The sequence below is a fragment of the Gymnoscopelus braueri genome, assembly GCF_963280865.1.
Source record: "Gymnoscopelus braueri genome assembly, chromosome: 9".
Taxonomy (NCBI): domain Eukaryota; kingdom Metazoa; phylum Chordata; class Actinopteri; order Myctophiformes; family Myctophidae; genus Gymnoscopelus; species Gymnoscopelus braueri.
In genome coordinates this window covers 40,340,086-40,360,404 of record NC_137610.1, presented here as the reverse complement: position 1 = coordinate 40,360,404, position 20,319 = coordinate 40,340,086, and the positions used below count along the sequence as shown (strand labels likewise).

At 41.8% G+C, this 20,319-nt stretch overlaps 1 protein-coding gene across 1 annotated transcript in view; it reads right to left on the bottom strand.

The window, feature by feature from the left end:
• The window catches only part of LOC308091664 (neural-cadherin-like), a gene marked incomplete at its 5' end in the record, with an annotated part of 233,509 nt that overhangs the window by 180,506 nt on the left and 32,684 nt on the right, over positions 1-20,319 (bottom strand). The window contains one exon of the mRNA XM_080437326.1: positions 7,102-7,299. Within this exon, the coding sequence (XP_080293452.1) occupies positions 7,102-7,299 (198 nt within the window). The remainder of the gene's footprint in view (positions 1-7,101; positions 7,300-20,319) is intronic.

Genomic DNA, 20,319 nt, shown 5'->3' with positions numbered 1-20,319 from the left:
TTTGGATTTCAAGGACCCCCAGTTTGATGTGCATTAGGCCATTTGATTATGTATGTAACCTTTATTTAACCAGGAGAAACCACTCTGAGGTTCGAGACCTCTTTGATATATATATTTTTTTAATCTCTGTCTACGCTGTAAAATTCTCCGTATTTATTTAACTCTGAGACTATACAAATGGATTCAAATGGACCCATATAAGGGTTCCTTTGAATCCATTGTGTACACTCTCAGAGTTAGAGACATGTATGGGTCCATTTCAACCCCCGGTGGTCCCTGGACCCGAACATTGAGAACCATGGCGCTCTCTCTCCCAGACCCAACACGCCCCACAAACAGCTTGCCTCCGATCAACCAGTCACTAGTTCAGCAAAGAGAGAGAAAAAGTAGAGCCAAACGCTCATACAGTAAAAAGTATACGTGTATTTATTTAAAACCATATGTTGTGACAGCATTGTCTTCATCTGGGGTGAGCGCAGCTGGCACAGCCGGCCTCCCACCCACTATCAACAACGCCACTCGAGTTCAACAGAGCGCCCAGCAGCTAGAGCCAGAGGCACCGCTGCCCGGAATTGAACCTGGGTCTATGCGGTGGTGGGCGAGTGATTCACACACCACACACACACACACACACACACACACACACACACACACACACACACACACACACACACACACACACACACACACACACACACACACACACACACACACACACACACACACACACACACACACACACACACACACACACACACACACACACACACACACACACAATCATTTTGGACTGTTGGAGGGAGGTCATGTCGATGTCACTGAAGAAGCATTACGTTTATAATGGACCAACCGATGCTACTCACAACTAGTAAAGTATTAAACACTAACCCTACAATATACAGGCTATGCATAATGCAACCCCTATATACTTAAACCCTATTATTCTGCCAACACATACGCATGTCCTAGTATGAGCGAATAGGGGACGGGGATCAACGTCACGTAATTCCCTTGTTTGACCCGGCAAAAACTCAGAGGTGTGTCTCAAAGCATATTGGCAGTACACAATGTGTAAGTTCCGTAATGCAATTCCAATGGTGAAAGCTGTGTTTGGCCACGCCCCGAAATACCCGTATGTGTGTCTCAAAGAATCTACAAAGTCGCAATGCATCACGTTGCGAGCTGCAATTTTCACTGAGTGTTCGAGATGCCCAGAATAAGGATGCTATGGTTCATGTGGTTCATGTGATTTTCTAATTGCTGATGGTTTCTTTTATCCTTTTATAACGCAAACACAGAACCTTTTATTTTAACCTTTTATTAATATGATGAGACATAATGCTCATGAATAAAGAAGTTTAAGTTCATTTCCTTTCTGGAATAACAGCATGTGTACAATATCCAGGGCACACTGTTCTGTTAAAAAGTTAAAACCCTTTATTGATGCAAGGCTTGACAAAGTACAAAAAAAAAAAAAAAAAAGCTCTTGCTGAACAACGAGTTGACCAACTCAAGGGAGCTTTCGTGAGGGTTCATGTCATAACAGTAAGCACACAAATGATGTAGTGACATCAATCAATCTATCATCAACAATACATCAAACTGAAACAGATATTAAAACAAGAATGTCAGAAAGCATACCAGACAAACATCGGTGTAGACGATACCATCATCTACCTGCTAAACAGAGCCTACAAAAAACATGTTCTTTGAATTCTCCAGTGCTTTCAACACCATCACAAACACACCGGCTAACTGACAAAGCTCTCTGTGATGCAGGTGGATCATGGCCTGGTGGCCTGGATCACAGACTATTATGTATGTCAGACTGCAGGGCAGCCTCTCAGATGTGCTGGTGAGCAGCACCATGTCCCCCAAGGTAGCGTGCTGTCACCTTTCCTCTACACTGCCGACTTCCGTGTCAACTTGGAAACATGTCACCTTCAAAAGGTTCTCAGATGACACCGTCATTTTCAGCGGAATCACAAATGACAACAACACAATGCCCTGGTGGACAAAAAACACCTTCAGCTCAATGTAGGTAGGACCAAGGAGCTGGTGGTGGACAGAACTGGTACTGACAGAACTAGCGACCCCCAGCCCCCCAGCATCATCCATGGGAGACAGTGGAGGTCGTGGACACCCACAAGCTCCTAGTAGTACACATGAACAACGAGCTGAACTGGACTGACAATACAGAGGCCTTCTACAGCAGTGGTTCCCCAAGAGAAATTTGATGTAACTTACAGGACCCAAACTAGAGAAAATAGCCAATTTACAAGCATATGAGCTTTTAGATCTGCTATTTTCACTACCTTTCTTTCTCTCTAATTTATGGAATTTATTTTAATTATTAAAATGTTTGGGGGCATTTTCGAAAATCTTTTAAAATAATAATTAATAACTAAATGCATTGCTCTGCAGTACGGAACAGAGCAAGATGTTCTTCACAAGGAGGCTTGGATCCTTCCACATGTGCAACAGGATGCTGCAGATGTTCTACGAGTCAGTGGTTGCCAGTGTTCTCTTCTTTGCAGTGGTCTGCTGGGGGAGGGGGGGGGGGGGGGGTAACATCAACACAAGGGACACTAACGAACTGAACAAGCTGCTGAAAAGGGGAGGCTCTGTTGCTAGAGCTAAACTGAACAGCATGGAGGTGGTGGCATGGGGGAAGAACGAGGAGGAGGAAGCTGGAGGCTAGTAGCCTGCCATTGCCAGACTGATGACGTGGATGCACTCACATGCCCTAGGCGCACTCACATGTTTCCTCCACGGTATCCGTGGAGGAAACATGTGAGTGAATCCACGTCATACGTCTGGCAATGGCAGGGTAGGAGGCTATAGGACACCACCCTCCATAAGGAGATACAGTAGTAAGGGCCAGAGTCGTTGAGCACCAGCAGGCAGCGTCAGATTCATCTAAACCCCCACTCAAGGGGACTGACTTGGTTGCTCCTGTGTGCCGGTAGCCATGAAATGAAATTTGGCACCTTATTCCTAATCCCTGTACAGTACATTACTACTGTACCTGTTTACTCTTATTTGTATTTGCATTCTTAGTTGTATCTCTTTTGTAAGTAAGTAAGTAAGTAAGTACATTTTATTTATAAAGCACCTTTCGAAGCAGTGTTACAAAGTGCTATACAGTGTCAAACAATAAAACAATCAAGTAAAACAAGTCTGTATCTGTCCTGTTTCATACTGCAATACTGTTATGATAAATAAATAAAGGTGTATCTATCTATGTACATAATATTGAGCACATAATAAAGTATGTGTCATTACAAAGTATGACAAAAGCTAAAAGAAAGAAAAAGTTGAGTATCTAATAAAGGAAATTACCCCAGATACTCTAAAGTGGGACAAATATGTGCATATATTAAGGACATAACCACAGTATGTATTACATTGGAGTAATCGTCATTACTATTCTGGTACAGATCATATTTCATGTGGATATGTCATGACTCCTTCACTGTCTTTAATATATGCACATATTTGTCCCACTTTAGACTATCTGGGTTAATTTCTTTATTGGATACCTAACTTTTCTGTTTTTTTGTGTGCTTTTTTTATATCGTTGCTGTCGGGCAGAAAACTCTACTTTTTAAGTCTTCTCGGGAAGTTTTGGACAGACAAGGTTTCCCCCCGTGATATACTATATACTAATGACACGTTCCATATTATGTTCTCAATATTGTGTCCATTCTTGCTTTAATATCACTAATATCAATACTGATCTACTGTATTGATGTTGATCATCTCTGCCGGGCCAAAAGCCAGGCACAGAGATGATATTTTCGCCCTCAAAATTTGCGGGAGTCACCTTATTGACAAAAAATGCAGAAAATCATGAACTCATTGTCTGATATCATCCCCAAATTTTACTCACACATTGATTTCCCACATCCATTCCCATTGTTTTCACTTGGTCCCATAGGGGGCACTACAAATGCGATAAATGTCAATGTTTCAGACCAAGCTTCACCAATTTAGCCACAAATTATCTCGGAAGTCATGTGACAATGAGTGTCAAACTGCTTTTTGATATTCCATACTGTTTGCCTGTAATTGACATCCACATTTGGTGGGAGGGGCCTATCTATATCTTACCAAAAAGGGCATAATATTATTAATGCAACATCCAATCAACCCCAAAATAGAATCACATGTTGAAAAGCACTTTCACTTCTGCCCATAAAGAGCACCATAAATGTTCAAAATTGTATGTGGTAGAAATGCTATTTTCCACCCACAGCTTCCTCGGGGCCTAATGGCTACAACCCACGTCTTACACAGCCCTGGGTAGGCAACCCAGGGTGGAGATATGCTCTCCACATAGCGTTCCTTTCTATGACTGATGATATGATGAGACATGACAGGACAGGACATACTGTCATGACCCGTGCATCCTGATGGGTCATGACCTGGTCAGCAGGTCATGCATTTTTTTCTTTAATTTATTAAAATAATCTTTGCCAAGCCGTGCATCTATAAAGGCTTTTTATTTATTCAACAGAACAGCGTGCCTTGAACCTATTTTAACCCATTTAGACCTGAGGCCGAGTTCTAAAAACGACCTTCTAAATGCTGTTTTCTGAAAAACTGAAAAACAAATATTTATTCAAAAATTACAAAAAAATTATGTTGCTATATACTGTACATAGCAACAGGAACCCCAAAAGGGGTTCCCGTACTGAAAGGTATAGCTACAAAACTTCTCCTGAAATACTCTACATTGTGTTATTCTACAAAAGGAAAGGAACTTAAAGGTAGGTTAAGTGATATATATATATTTGTAATGTAAACTGTGAGGTTCTCACATAAGCCCCCCAGGGTTTCTTACCTCACCGGCACAACAACTCATAATGTTTCCCTCGGAAATAACTAACATATCCTGTAAATGTATAAAAAAATGTTGTGCAAATCAAATAAATCAAATATTTATTTGTTAAAATAAGTGTTACATAGCTCTACTGTATATTGTGATAGTAGTCATTGCTGTAGAGCGTTTGTTCAGTAACAGGACAGGAGTCTCCCTGTCTCTCCAACCCTTTAGTAAACAGGTTGGGATAAATAGGATACAGGATATTGGAAGTGATGACACAAAGAAGTGAGCAGACAAAATTGGAACACGGAACACGGGCTGAAATTGGCAACCCACCTGAAAATGTATTTTCTGATTATTAAAGAGCTGGAGAGACGGGCAGACCCCTGTTACTGAACACAACTCTGTAGTAATGACTACTATCACAATAGAGTGCTTTAACCTTTCAACAAAAACACTTTTAGTTATGACCAAAAAATATCACATACCCTACCATTAAACTCCTTTATTGCTTTTGTTCCAACCATCTCAAAAAGCACCCCATTCTTGTCCTTGCACGCAGCGCTCCTATTCTATAATGCAGGGGTCTTCAACAGGGGGTCCGGGACCCCTAGGGGGTCCTCAGAGTTACTACAGGGGGGCTGCCAAATCTTTATGTGATGGGAACTTTTTTACATTAACCACTTGAACCCTAGCATCCCTTTTCTGGGGGGAACATTAGCCGAAAATAGCCAATTTACTGTACCAGCTCACAACGCCTCGCAGCGTGAGGCGTTGTGAACTTGTAGATCAGCTATTTTCGGCAAAGAAGGTTTGATGTAGGGGGAAAAAAGAGCAGACCAAGTACAAGTTTTCTAAATATTGAGGATTTAAGTGGTTAACTGTCTGAAAACACACATTAACATGAATCCCAACACAACGCTACACAAGTCTATGAATCTATCTATGAAATCTATCTGCATCATCATTTTATACAATATGTAAAGGGGTTCCTGCTTCATCTCCCTCTCAGCTAAGGGGTCCTTGGCCTGAAAAACTTTGAAGACCCCTGCTATAATGTTGAACATTATGATCATACTAAATGATGCGTTCTATATTACATTGACCCACCAGCATACAGGCAGACAGAGCAGAAACATTGACATTCGCAGAGAGGTTCATCATAGGTGAAGATTTTATTCCTCTGTCACTAAATATTCTGTCTTGTCCACCAATCATAACACACAAGGCTCTGAATGCCCTTCACGGTAAATATTCTAAGGAGGTCACGGCAGTATAAGCCAGACAAACTGGGGATTGAATCATTTAAATGTGATCGTTTTTTTTCCTTTTTGTTAGAGGCAGAGAGTTTTTCGGGGCCTTAGTTAGATAATTGAAAGAGAGAGAGACAGGAAAATAATGACAGGCTCTGGTCGAACTCAGACAAAATCGAACTGGGGACGTTACGATGTCGTGGATCGATCTGGTCTTAAATATGTTCAATCTAAAAAATAAATCACAGAGGGGTCTACTTTTGTATTTGCATCAATCAAATCAAGTGAATCTAGTGCTAGAGTTCACTAAGCTGTCTATGAACATGACTGTGTGCGTCCATGTGTGTGTGTGTGTGTGTGTGTGTGTGTGTGTGTGTGTGTGTGTGTGTGTGTGTGTGTGTGTGTGTGTGTGTGTGTGTGTGTGTGTGTGTGTGTGTGTGTGTGTGTGTGTGTGTGTGTGCGTGCGTGCGTGCGTGCGTGCGTGCGTGCGTGCGTGCGTGCGTGCGTGCGTGCGTGCGTGCGTGCGTGCGTGCGTGCGTGCGTGCGTGCGTGCGTGTCAGGCAGAGAGACACACGAGTGCATGAATACATGATCATCACATGTAAATAGCTCTGTTTGTACGTATCTGTGCATGCGTGTGTGTGTGTGCATGGGTGTGTGTGAGTCATGCGTGAGTATGTGTGTGAGTTAGGGCTGGGCAATTAATTGGAAATATATCGAAACCCATATTTAGAGCCAATAACAGACTTAATCTTGCTGGGGGTCTTTTAAATATTTTTTTAAATGAAAAGAAAATGTATAGATGAATAATCTACTAAATCGATTACTCTGCCTGGATTATACTTCGGTACAATGGTGGCGTACAAAAATAGCTGATCTACAAGCTAACAACGCGCCGCACAGATCTGCTATTTTCAGCCCCCAAATGTTTTAATAATCGTTCATTAATGATAATCGAGGCATTGATTTGACGTCACATCACCCAGCCCTAATGTGTGGAGTGCACTCCAAAATCCTCACCATCAGACAGGAAGTACTCCACCTCTCCGCTGCTTCCCTGGTCTCCGTCATGTGCGTGCAGCTGGTAGACGGCCGTGCCCGGTGGCGCCTTGGGGGACACCACGGTCAGGTATGGGTACGGCTCCATGCTCCACACCGGCACGTTGTCGTTGACATCGCTGATCTCCAGCCTCACCTTGTTCAGGTACCAGTCAGGGCCTGGGGGAGACATCAGAGACAACGGTGACTGGGGCTGTGCGTACTGGGATGTGACAGCTGTCATGTAAGGTAGAGGGGAGAAGGATGACGAGCGGGAGACGAGAACACACAGTGCAGGGAGATACCAGCACTTTATGAGCTCAGGTCAATGAACCATCAGGTATGAACTTGAGCTTGAGCGGTAGCTTCTCCAAAAAAAGAAAGAAAAGACAGTCAAAGATGTGGAACAGCAATGATCTTTCTCAGTGGCTCAAGGTTTTTACCCCATGACTCTGAGAAGGGTCCATGTATACACTCTCTAGTCTAACAGAACGGTAAGGGTCCATTTGGAGGAACCTGAGAGTGTCCCTGTCCCTACTATGAGAACCACTAAGTATCACAAACCTGACACCTCACCAAATTAGGCACTGACTGGTCCAGCGGTTTGAGATTAGCTCAGGACACACAGACACATTTAATGGACCATAATGGACCACAATGGAAACCATGCAGCTTTGGCTTTTTTCGTGTGTGTTTAATCCATTTTGGCACTTTTAATTGGTGATGTTGTGCTTTTGATTGTTGCCAGTAAAGTATTCTATTCTATTCTACACACAGACACACTCACCAACCCTCTTATAGGTGGCTAGCCTCCGGCAGAGCCACAGCATAATAAAAAAGTATTTAAGAAAATCATGGAAATAATGATGTTTCACCTTCATCTCATGCAGTACAGAACTGATGCAAACACAACAGCACATTCTCAACATGCTGGAAAAGTGATGTTGATCTGACACAAATACACGAATACTAAATTTTCTTAAGAAGTCTTCATCGATTATTCATTAATGGTTACTGTATTGTGTATTGCAAAAGCACCATACTTAGTTGCAAGCTGCTTTCACCATACTTTCAACTCTATTGTCACATCACAATCTGTAAAGAGCAGTCCACACCAAGAACTCTATACATTAAGCCTAGCATCCCTATTTTGGGATGTTCACGAAATCGAATTGCTATCTTGTAGGTGGACATTTTCAAACTTTTCTGAACTTTTTCGAAAATAGTAGATCTACAACCTATACGACGTATATAAGACTTATGTGGTTGATAGATAAAACCATACAACAAGGTTTCCAACAGTAAACAAAAACAACCATCAATAAAAGCAAATATCCACCAAATCCCATTAATAAAAAAAATTGGTCCATCATTGTCCTAATTCAAAAAGTTTGCCTCATTCTTTTCCTTATCTGGCACTATTTAGAAGTTTTGTTTAAACAACTTTTAAACAAAACTTCTAAATAGTGCCACAGAGCCACTATTGACACAGAGCTAAATTAACTTTTAAATGTGATTAATTTCCAGCTAGAGAGCCTGAAGCCTGATTTATATTTTGACGTGCAATGGTGGCGTACGCCAAAAATAGCCAATCCACAAGCTCACATCGTGTCGCGTCTGTGACCATAAATTAGCCATGAACGGAGGAAGGGTACGGGGATTGTAGAGTGTTGTTTCGTGTCAAGTCTTAAGTGTTAACTCAAAGCTAATTGTACCATCCTTGTCTCCAGGTTGGGTGTTAAATGTTATGTTGGGTGTGAATTGTTTTGTATTTGCAATGTATTTTTTGTATGTGTATGTAGGGGGAAAAAAGGCATAAGTACTGAATGTTATTTCTATAATGGCACTATTAACTCTTTGACTGCCAGAGTATTTTCATAAAGTACTCCCCCAGTGCCAGCGATTTTCGTGTTTTTTTGTTTTGTTATTTTGTTATTTAATTATATAGTATACATATAGTAAGTCTAGCTGCGGTTTTGAACACATACGATGGTTCCACCAGCAGAGAGCAGCAAATAGACACATTCATCAGCTCGCTGACTCGCTGCCCCCCCCCCCCCCAAACAGAGCCAAACAGTGAAATACGTCAAACCGGATGTGACGTGTTCTCAGATTCTCCGATCGGCCAAAAATACGATGTGATACACGACGGCGATGACTGTTCGTCACCCAGACAATAGATTATAGAAGTGGACCTCTCCGTTCGTTTTTTATACCGTGTGAAAAACCGTGTGTTTCCCTATTCTGGCCGAAAATGACCAGGGGAAAAAAATTAAAAACGGAAACGGAATCTGCGTCATAAAACCGGATGCAGGTGTGGGTGAAGTAAGTGGAACTCGAAACCTAGAATGAAAAATTATCAGAATAGCGCGATCAGAGATTAAACAATGAACGCGCGTCCAACACGTCTAACGCGTCGACGGCCAACTGGACAAACTAGCAATTGACGCGTTATCGAGTCAACCGCAGTCAAAGAGTTAACTATGCTGAATAAAAATCATATATAAAAATCCATGATCCTCCTCCAGAGGCAATAGCTGTTACTCGTAGTAACAGCATGTAGACCGTGAGATGGTTCAGTCTTGGGGTATAGTCTGTGTTACTCATCATATAGAGTAGACTATGGGATGGTTCAGTCTTGGGGTAGTCTGTGTCTTACTCCTATGATCTAACCTGGTCTGCATCAGGCAGTCCAGTTTGGATTCAGCTGCATGGAGACGTTACCAAAGTATCTGATAAGTCACTGATATATCGTTGCTGTCGGGCAGAAACCTCTTATCTACATATTGTTCGTAAATGTATGCCCTACTTGATCACACTATCGGGCGGCAGTGGCTCAGGTGTAGAGTGGCCGCTTGTTCGATCAGGGCTCCCCCAAGAGTCAGTGTCGAAGTGTCCCTATTTTTTTCGGGGCGACTGATTGCCTCGTTGCTCAAGGGTTCTTCTGGCCGATCTACACGGTCACGACTTTTTTCTGTTCTGGCCCCACAGTGGTGGAATGAACTCCCCACTGATGTCAGGACAGCAGAGTCACTGCCCATCTTTCGCCACAGGCTGAAAACCCACCTCTTCAGGAAACACTACCCTTCCTCTTCGCCTTGCCTACTTGATGTTAACTAGTTGTACAAACTCTTGTTTTATTGGATCTTGTTTATTCGATACACTTATTTGTTTTAGCTCTTGCTCATTTGATTTTCCTATTTTGTCTCATCTGTTTATGAAAGTAGGTAGCTGATATATTGTACTTTTACTTTAGCGCTAGGTATACTCTTGGTTGCTTGTTTTAGAAGAGAATGCACTTAATGCTTCTGGTGATTAGTAGTTTCGTTCCCTACCTATGTTGAATGCACTTATTGTATGTCGCTTTGGATAAAAGAGTCTGCTAAATGACTGTAATGTAATGTAATGTCCTTGACCAAGACGCGGAACCCGTAATTGCTCCAAATGAGCAGGTTGGTGCCTTGCGTGGTTTCCTCCGCCATCGGTGTATGAATGTGTGTGTGAATGAGTGAATGTACAATGAATGCACAATCATTGTAAAGCGCCTTGGATAAAGGCGCTATAGAAATGCCCCATTTACCATTTACAACAGTGTCACACAAAAGCAGCAAAAGTAGCAGATCTACAAGCTAATTTTGAGCTTGTAGATCCGCTACTTTTGCTATTTTAGAATTTGAATCCTGAAAAGACACACACACACACACATACATACACACACTCAGACACACTCCATATGTGTCTGCTCTCTCCCATTTCCACTATACTGTAAGTGTGTAGGCTATCTAATAAACCTCGCTATTATGGCTCTTTCCTTCAGCAGCACAACCAACCATGCACAACTGGTTTTTATATTTGTCATAATAAACAAATGTAATGTGTACATATCTGCCATCATTTATCTTTCCGTTCTCACAACAATGAAAGGGCCACCATGGAAATAAGCTCTCAAGCTTTTTTGTGTTTTATCCTGTGTTTGACAGATATGTCCGATTATGGTCATGTGCACACACGTATGTGCAATTTTTTTCAATAACAACTTCAAGCAATCAATGAAAAACAACAATATGCAGAGTAAATTGGCATATTTGTGCATATTTACTAATGTGATTAATCATAATTAATCGCAGCTAAACTGTGATTAATCTAATACAAATGAGTAATCTTTTGGTTGTTGGGGGGGTTGTTAGGGTTTAGTGTCTTGCTCAGGGACACTTCCACATGTAGATGCAGAATTACCAGATGGCCTCTCTACCCACAATAAACTAAACACCCCCGTATTCTTGTCTTGTCTTGTCTTCTCTCTGCCCTTGGTTTGCTGTCTCTCACTGACCTGACATCAAAAATAAGTCTTGAGGGAAAGAAAAAATAAGAACCTAGTCGTGATACGTAATTTGGGGAAAGTGGGGCTTACCCTTCACAGAAGTCCTTTAGTGCAACAAAAATAAATAGGTCACCAATATACAGTATGTGACAGTAGCAGCAACTAGACATATATTTCACCTTTTATATTTTATACTGTACTTTGTCGTGTGACAAAAATCTACAAGCTCAGAACAAAACATGTGAGCTGGTAGATCTGCTATTTTCCTTTTTAGTTTTAGTTTTTCAGAAACATTTTGACAATGTTTGAAACGTCATTTTGACAATGTTTGAAATGTCATTTTGACAATGTTTGAAATGTAATTTTGACAAAAATGTAATTTTGACAAATGTAATTTTGACAAAATGTCATTTTGACAATGTTTGTAATGACATGACAAAATAGGTTGAAATTGGTTAATTCAGTCTGTGGGTTTTATAAATATGGAGCCAATAAAAAGTATTAACAAGAGCTTGTGACTAAATAATAACTACATTGGAAAACAGGTTCCTTTTCCCATTTCCTTTTTTTTGGACATACAAGGTTTCCACCGATGCGACAGCCACAATATGAAGATGGCTAGATAACATCTTTGAACTACAGCTTATACAATTGTTGTTAGGTTTTTTTTCCTGAAAAATGCACCTTTGACAATGATTTTCAAACACTTTCTGTATACTGTACTTGTCAACACATGAATAATGTTGGGAGTTTCTTATGCAACAGTATACAACAATCCTTCCATTGTCTGAAGCTTTGAAGACGGGAACAGCTGCTCAGAACACGAGTAGTATAAGTAACAAAAGCAGTTTTGTCCTCAGCCATCTCCAGCCAGACACCTATCTCAGATGCTTTGTGTGGAGAAAGGCAGGCATCTCATTGGTTTCAACTGTATTGTCACATCACAAGTTTACACCAAGGATGCAAGATTCATTTGAGTGCTTACATTGTTATATAAAATAAATAAATATAGACATAAACCAAAGAGTTAAGAAAATGCGACAGTGGGGGAGGGAAGCTATTGTTGCATCACACATACGGCCTCCAAAAGCATTGTCCTTCCCACACCCAAACTCTCAGATATGAACAACAGAGCCATCACACCATGTCTAGCACTCACAATAGCAAGTGACAGTGATCACCCCCTCAATCATCACTTCACAATAAAGCCATCTAGATGGAGATATAGAACTTTGAGAAGGGGAAAAACATTATCTAGGAGTTTTGTCCACTCGACCATTGCAGAATTAAACACACTGTGTGTTGTGTTGTATGCTACCGTTTCTTATGCGTTTCTACGTTGAACAGGCTGTGAAAACAGATATCCCTCAGGGACATTAAAGTCTAACAACTAGAATCATTGTACTTAAAAAAAAAAAAAAAGTTTTAACTAGATTTTGTGTTTAATTTATTTTTACATTTTAAATTTAACTTGATATGAAAGAGGAAGCGAGGAGTTGATCTTAATCGTAATGTTATTTTATGATAGTATGATTATAGTACAATTATCTGACATGATTTAACGACAGTGGTGAGAATCCCCTGTGAAATAACAGACAAAACCTGACTTGATATTTATGTATCACGTTCCTATTCATTTCAGACATTTAGGTGAATCATAGAAATAATGAGTTTGTGTTGTAATACTTTCTGAGATCTATTGTAGGGGACGGCAGCAGGATGACACTATGCTTGGTCCTAAGGCTGAGTCACATACGTGTAAGTGTAACAGGAGTAGGTCACTGCCGGGCAAAATAGGCAGGAAAAAAATCAAGAAATATTGGCAGTCTGTTTATTTGTTTGTGTTTGTGCGTGATTACAAGATCTTGTTAAGAGTGAATGAAATCGCTGGTTTCTTGTTCTCGACTCACGAGGAACAGGCGCAACAATAATTGGACTTAAAGCGGCACTATGTAACATTCTTTTAATGAATAAAATGTAATTTTGTCCAATCTGTATGGTAGAGTATGTTTATACAATATGACTTATACAATTCTGCTCTTCTATTGAGACATTTAGATTGTGTCAAAGGTCATGTCTCACCTAGACACACGATCTGACACGAATTTTGACCTGATGGTCAAGATTCAATTCATCCCCTGCGCAAGCAGGCAGGCTCTATTAGCTCAATGGTAAAAATGGCAGCACTTGCGCAGGAAACCGGGTTCAAATCCGGGGTAGAAGAGGACAGTTACACAGTGCAGCTTTAACCACTTAAACCCTACGTATATAAACTTGTTTGAAAGCTTGCTGATCTGATTAGATTAGATCAAGATGCTAGGGTTCTAGGGGTTATATCACACCCAAACAGATAACAACCCAAGGTTCTTCTGAAGTTCAACATTGCTTTAACCACCTATTTCGTACTCGGTCATACAACGGTGTCGCATCGTGAAAATAAAATAAATATGAAATGAATGGAAGAACCTACAATTCTCCGCCTAAAATAGGAGGGCCGGGTTGAAAGTGGTTAAAGCGGCAGTTTACCACACTTCTTCCCCCCACATGATAAATGACTGTGGGGGCTGGGAGAGTTGGGTTGTCCCAGCTCTGCATGGTGGAGGCTGCTGGAAGTGACGTGATCCTCCTGCAGGCGGCAGGGATTCCATCCAGGCTTCCAGACACCACGGGCTCCGGTGGGAACGGACGAGCCTCCCAGACTCGGTTTCATCCGCCCGGGCTTGTCTAAAGCCACCTTGATCTTTCCTCCCCCAGGAGTCTCCTGGCTCGCTGTCACCTGGCTGTCACCTGCACGCAGGCTCGCCCGGAGAGAATAAGAAGATTCCTGTAATCCAATTAGCAACTCCGGTGCCATGAGACAGCAGTATACAGCAGTGTGAGAGACAAGAACGCACGCACCGCCGCGTGATTGTGGAAAATAGCAGACCTACAAGCTCACAACGCGCCGCGGAAGCGACGCGTTGTGAGCTTGTAGGTCTGCTATTTCCCGGTGCGCGACACGTCGTGTGATGAAGTATGAATCGGGCGGTATTGGACAACAAGTCTGGTGTGTGGATGTCTTTAAATGGGCTGTATTTCTATGGAGCCTTTATCCAAAGCGCTTTACAAGTTTGTGTTACATTCATCCATTCACACTCACACAAACACATTTCTACACTCATCGGGAGCAGTTAGGGGTTCAGTGTTTTGCTCAAGGACACGAAGACAGAGGCAGCCGGGTGTACTGCCTGTTACTATTTATCGTTGCTGTCGGGTGGAAACCTTGTATGTCCAAAACCGTTCTTATTTCTTTTTTCAAACATTTTAAAATTGTGAAAACGCATCGCAGTGAGACTGGTTGTGAGCTTGTTTTCACAACTTTTGTGTGACACTCATGTGTAATGAAATACGGCATTAATTTATGAGGGGGAAAAAAACATAAAAAGTTGAAATGCGAGGTTTCTGCCCGACAGCAACGATATTCTGTATGTCTTTTTCACTCTACTCCTATCAGGAACATTTGATTATGTTTCATGTTTCTATCCTTGTTTTTCCTTGCACTTCTTTCCATCTCTATTCTTGCTCCCTTCCCAGAAACTACTAATTAGATTATACTCACATAAAAAGAACTTTCACACACTTCTTTACACCTGTAAACCTGTTATGTGACAGTAAAGCTGTAATAGTCTCTTGCAGCAGGCAAGGAAGGACACCGACAGAGTTGTGAACTCACTTGGCAACAACTGTCCAAAAATGTCCAGGACCTGTTCTTTTTGTTCCCTGAAAGCTTTATTCTGGTCAAATGGAGCAACTCTCAGAAAAGAGAACTGAGTCACTCTTTGTACAGGCAGTCGTTGTGATCTTGTGTCAACATAGGATGAAGGAATGTCAGTAGAGCTGCCAACAGAATGAGTACCAAGAGATTATGTCCTCAGAAGCCATCTGCCTCACCTCAGTAAATATCCTCCTCCTCCTCCACACACACACACACACACACGCGCGTGCCTGTATACACGCACACAGTTTAGCAAACTTTTGGGGACATTGCATTGATTTGTATTGGTAACCAGTGGTGGAAAAAGTACTCAAATGTTTTACTAAGTAAAAGTATCAATACTGCAATGTAGAAGTACTCTGTAGCCGCTGCCGCGCGCACGCACACACACACACACACACACACACACACACACACACACACACACACACACACACACACACACACACACACACACACACACACACACACACACACACACACACACACACACACACACACACACACACACACACACACACACACACACAGGTTACTGTAGGTACCTAAGGGATAACATTAGGTACAGTATAGGTTTCAAATCCTATTATGCAACACAGATCTCGTGTGTTAGACACGTACGCCCGCTACATACAGCACATGCTGCTTGATCCTCAAGTCTACGGAAACAGTAGGAGCTTCACTAGATGAGGGTGGACTCCACTGATGTGCTCCGTCACGGAACGCTGGAGCTCTAGCTAAACCGGTCTCGCCAAATGTCACATCGGCTGGGTACCTGTGTTAGCAATAAGGGCCCGACCGATGCCACATTTTGCTCATCTCAAATTTCCTAACCGACAGATTTCCATGCTTGTATTAAAACATTTCAACAGATGGAAATACAGCTTAGAGAATTATGTTTTTTTTTTTTTTTTAATTGAAGGTCTGAGAAATGACGGTTCAAAGCTTAGACATTGATTTTCACACTGTCTCTGCGTCTCACACAATAATGTGTGGAGACAGGCAGGCATCTCAATGGCAAAGACAAAGGAAAAGCAAGTCTCCCAAACTTCTATTGATTTCCTGTATCTGTGTAACGTGGGTGCCCGCCCCCATAGGAGACCAGAAGTAGGTCGCGAGTCTCTTAATTCCAAATGAGAAATGAAAGGGGATGGGGTGGGGAGAGGCAACCATGCTTTGCCCACTTTGGAGAAAATGTGTAAAATTTTTCACACTAGTGCTGAGGCGCGTGGGATTTGCTATCTTGGTATATTAAGGATCTTTGTCAGGAGATGGTCAATGTGACAAAAAGTTCAACTTTATTGTCACAACACCATGTGTAAACGAGTGGGTGGAATAATTTTGTGCAAGATTCCTTCAACTGCGGTTCCATTGTTTAAATAGAATAAAGCATCTCAACATGCCTCAAATGTAAATCAACAGACAATGTTTAAACATCTGGGTTTGAAAGCGGGAGACAGATGCCAAGAGCTGCCCTGCTATATCGTTTTCACGGCCATATGCTCCAGATAGCCGCATTTCAGGGAGAACAGAAGGTGTTGCACTCTTGACTGGATCTAGTGTTCATAACTGCAACACAATCGCAGTAAACTATGTGACAGCTCCTAAAAGGATTGTTAGAGGGATAATAACAGAGGGATGAAGAAGCTAGAGGAGAGAATTAATCTAGCTTTCATTTGCATTGCTCTGCGGAGAGGGGGGAAGTTCTGACACAGAGCACAGATAGCTCATTTGGATAAATGGCCACTGCGTCACAGGGCCAGAGAAACTAATCAATGTTCCGACACTATCTTCTAAAATGTCAACAGTGCCAGTGTATGCAACGGTTAAGGCAGCGCACCCTGCTCTGTAAAGAGAATGATCCGTTCCTGATGCATAATAAGTGCGGATAACGTTTCTATTCTGAGCTGGAAGCACTTAATCAACAAGAAACCAAACAGCAGTGGTGGAAGATGTGCTCAGATACCACAATGTAGAAATTATGTTACAAGTAAAAGGTCTACATTCAAAATGTTACTTAGTAAAAGTACAAAAGCATTGGGGATCAAAATATACTTAAAAGTACCTAACATAAAAGTGTGTATTATGCAGAATGTCAATTATTGTTCCCAAAATATAATTTCCCCAAAATTTTCAAAATCTTTCGAAAATAGCAGATACAAGCTCACAGCACATCGCAACAGGGATAAGTATTTATTATTATATTATTTAGTGGAGTAATATTTGTCTCTAAGATGTATGGAGAAATTTAAAAAAAGGAAATACTCCTCACTCAAGTACAGTACTTGAGTAAATGTACTTAGTTACTTTCCACCAATGTTGAGGTCATAATAAGTGGGGATAATGCTTCCATTCTGAGCCAGAAGCACTTAATCAACAAGAAACCAAAGCTGCACCACTTAACAGTTAGTTGACGATCATGTTCCTTTGTGGGGAGTGGGGCGGGTCGCGTGACTCGCCTCCTGCTTGCCGGTGTCTTTTCTCGCCATGTCTCGGTGGTAATGGCAACGATGATTTTACAAGGCCCCCTTTAATTAGCTCGTTACATAGAGACTAATCAGAGCCAAGGCAGATAATTAGCGCCCATCAGCCCTAGAATAGTAATGAAGAATGTACTATTCCAGCTAGACTGGTGTCTGTGTGTGCGTGTGCGTGTGCGTGCGTGTGTGTGTGTACGTGTGTGTGTGTATTCATGCAGCTTGTGTCATGAATCCTACCTGATCTCCCAGCAGTCATTTTTCATTCATTCAGTCTACTCCTGCCAGTTGGGAAATATTAAACTATCTTACCGGAGGCTTGAAATTATCTGATTTTGAGAGACAATTATCATACACAGCCAGAAAAGAGAAGGCACGGGTGTAATGTACAAAATTATCAAACATTATTGTAGAGTGACAATCAAATGAAAATAGCAGACCTACAAGCTCACAACCCATACATTTGATCACTTATCGACATTAATTGATCATACATTGTAGCCTATAGAGTGAAAGATTTTGGTAAAAATGTGATAAATATCATGCACCTGGCAATGCTGGTACTGTACACTCATTTGTTTTCCTGTCATTTCAGATCCGGAGACTCCCACATCATTATGACATCACATAATTCACTTCACCTGGGTCTCCCCACCCATTTCCCCCACCTGCAACTTATTTCCTCATTAGTCCCTCAGTATATAAACTAGCTGCTCCACTATGCATGCTTTTTGTTTTGATTTTTACCCCTTTTTCTCCCCAATTTACTCATTATGAGATTTTTCCTCCCCACACACATTTCTGTGTGTTGTCACAGCTGTATCCATACTGACTCATCTGCCTGTGAGGAGCCCGGCCCGGGCTTCCCTCCCCTGGAGGAACCGAACAGGGGCCAATTGTGTTCGCATTCGTATCTACGCTCGACAAGACTGAATGCACCACGGTGGATTCGAACCCCCAGACTCCGTGGTGATGGGCAGCTACTTTTACCACTGACTGCGCCACCGGGCGCCACCAGATTGTCTATTACGATTTTGAAGTCCCTGCCAGTTCAAGTTGGCAACATACTTCATGCTTCCCGAAACCGAACATATGCAGCTCCGCTTTGAGTGCTGAACATTAGACCCCGCCCTCTGTATACAGTGCTGGAATGGTGATTTTGACAACTGGATCTCCACTCCACTGTTTGTTTACATCAACCTCCGACAGGCTTTGACGTATGATTTGTCTCAGAGATTTCACCATTTCTGGTGACAGACACAGTGGACAACATATGTGCTCTCTTTTCATAGAGGAATTCTAGAGGTTTCACCTCCAAACCTCCTCAGACCACCTTTCTTCCTAACTGTCAGTAGTCATGGTATGTTGTTGGCAGATTGTGGAAATAAAACTAATCTGAATCACGAGCTCCAAGCTGTCTGACCAATCTCACACAAATCACAAACACCCAGTGGTGTTTGGCTAGTTAGAAAATCTTGAAGGTGCAATGAAACAAGACTGCAATTGTTCGTTGTTCATAGCACTGACATCATAGAAGACGGCAAGTACCATGATAATGGGTGCTGACAACAGGGACAACTGGTATTGCATTACCACTGGTTCTCAACGTTGTGTCCAGGGACCACCAGGGGACCAAATGGACCCTCACGGGTCTGTAACTCAGAGTGTACAAGATCTGCTATTTTCAAACATTTTAGTACTTTTACTTTGGTACTTTAAGTATATTTTGATGCCAATACTTTTGTACTTTTACTCAAGTAACATTTTGAACACAGGCCTTTTACTTGTAACAGAGTATTTTTTGTATTACTTTTACTTAAAGGAGTAGTTCACCCAAAAAGAAATCTTGTTTTCTATCAATTACACACCCCATGAAGCATTGAATTCATAGATTAGTTTTTGTTTTTGTCACATTCCTAAGCCAATAATTTGATTACTGGCGGAAAGATGCTAATGTATCCGGTAGGAGACGAGACTCTTTGAGTCTCCTACCGGAGAGACCGCCGGTCGTCAAATTATTGGCTTAGGAATGCGACAAAAACAAAAAAAATCTCGAATCACAAATTCAATGCTTCATGGGGTGTGTAATTGATAGAAAATAAGATTTTTGTGGGGTGAACTACTCCTTTAAGTAAAATATCAGAGTAGGCCTACTTCTTCCACCACTGGCACTTATTTAAATGTGCCTCCACTGCTAGATTTCCCGGTTGTGCCCCTCGCCTGTTGACTGGATTAAGCACTGTGAACTTTGAATTCTAATGTTAGTAATACTGTGTTGTGCCCGTCGGCTCTTACCTGTTCTGCGTCAGCGAGCGTAAACCGCACATCTGCAAGCCTGTGTGTACGTGTGTAGTTTTTCTCTGATCTGCAAGCGAGTTAAATAAAGAATTGGCTACGAAAGACGCCCCAGGAGAGCAGAAACTCTTTTCCCTGCCTCACCTGACGGGAGACGAAAGAGGAGATCATAAATTATAACAGCGGCTGCATGTTCAAAGTTAAATAGGCTTCCTATGCTGAAGTCTAGATCAAAAGCAGCTCTAGTTTGGACTTTTTGCCATCCCTTAAGGATACAGGCATCCACTGACTAATAATAAGGCATGGTTAAAGAGGTGCATGAGAGTTGTACACAGTCTGTGCAGCATGCGCAT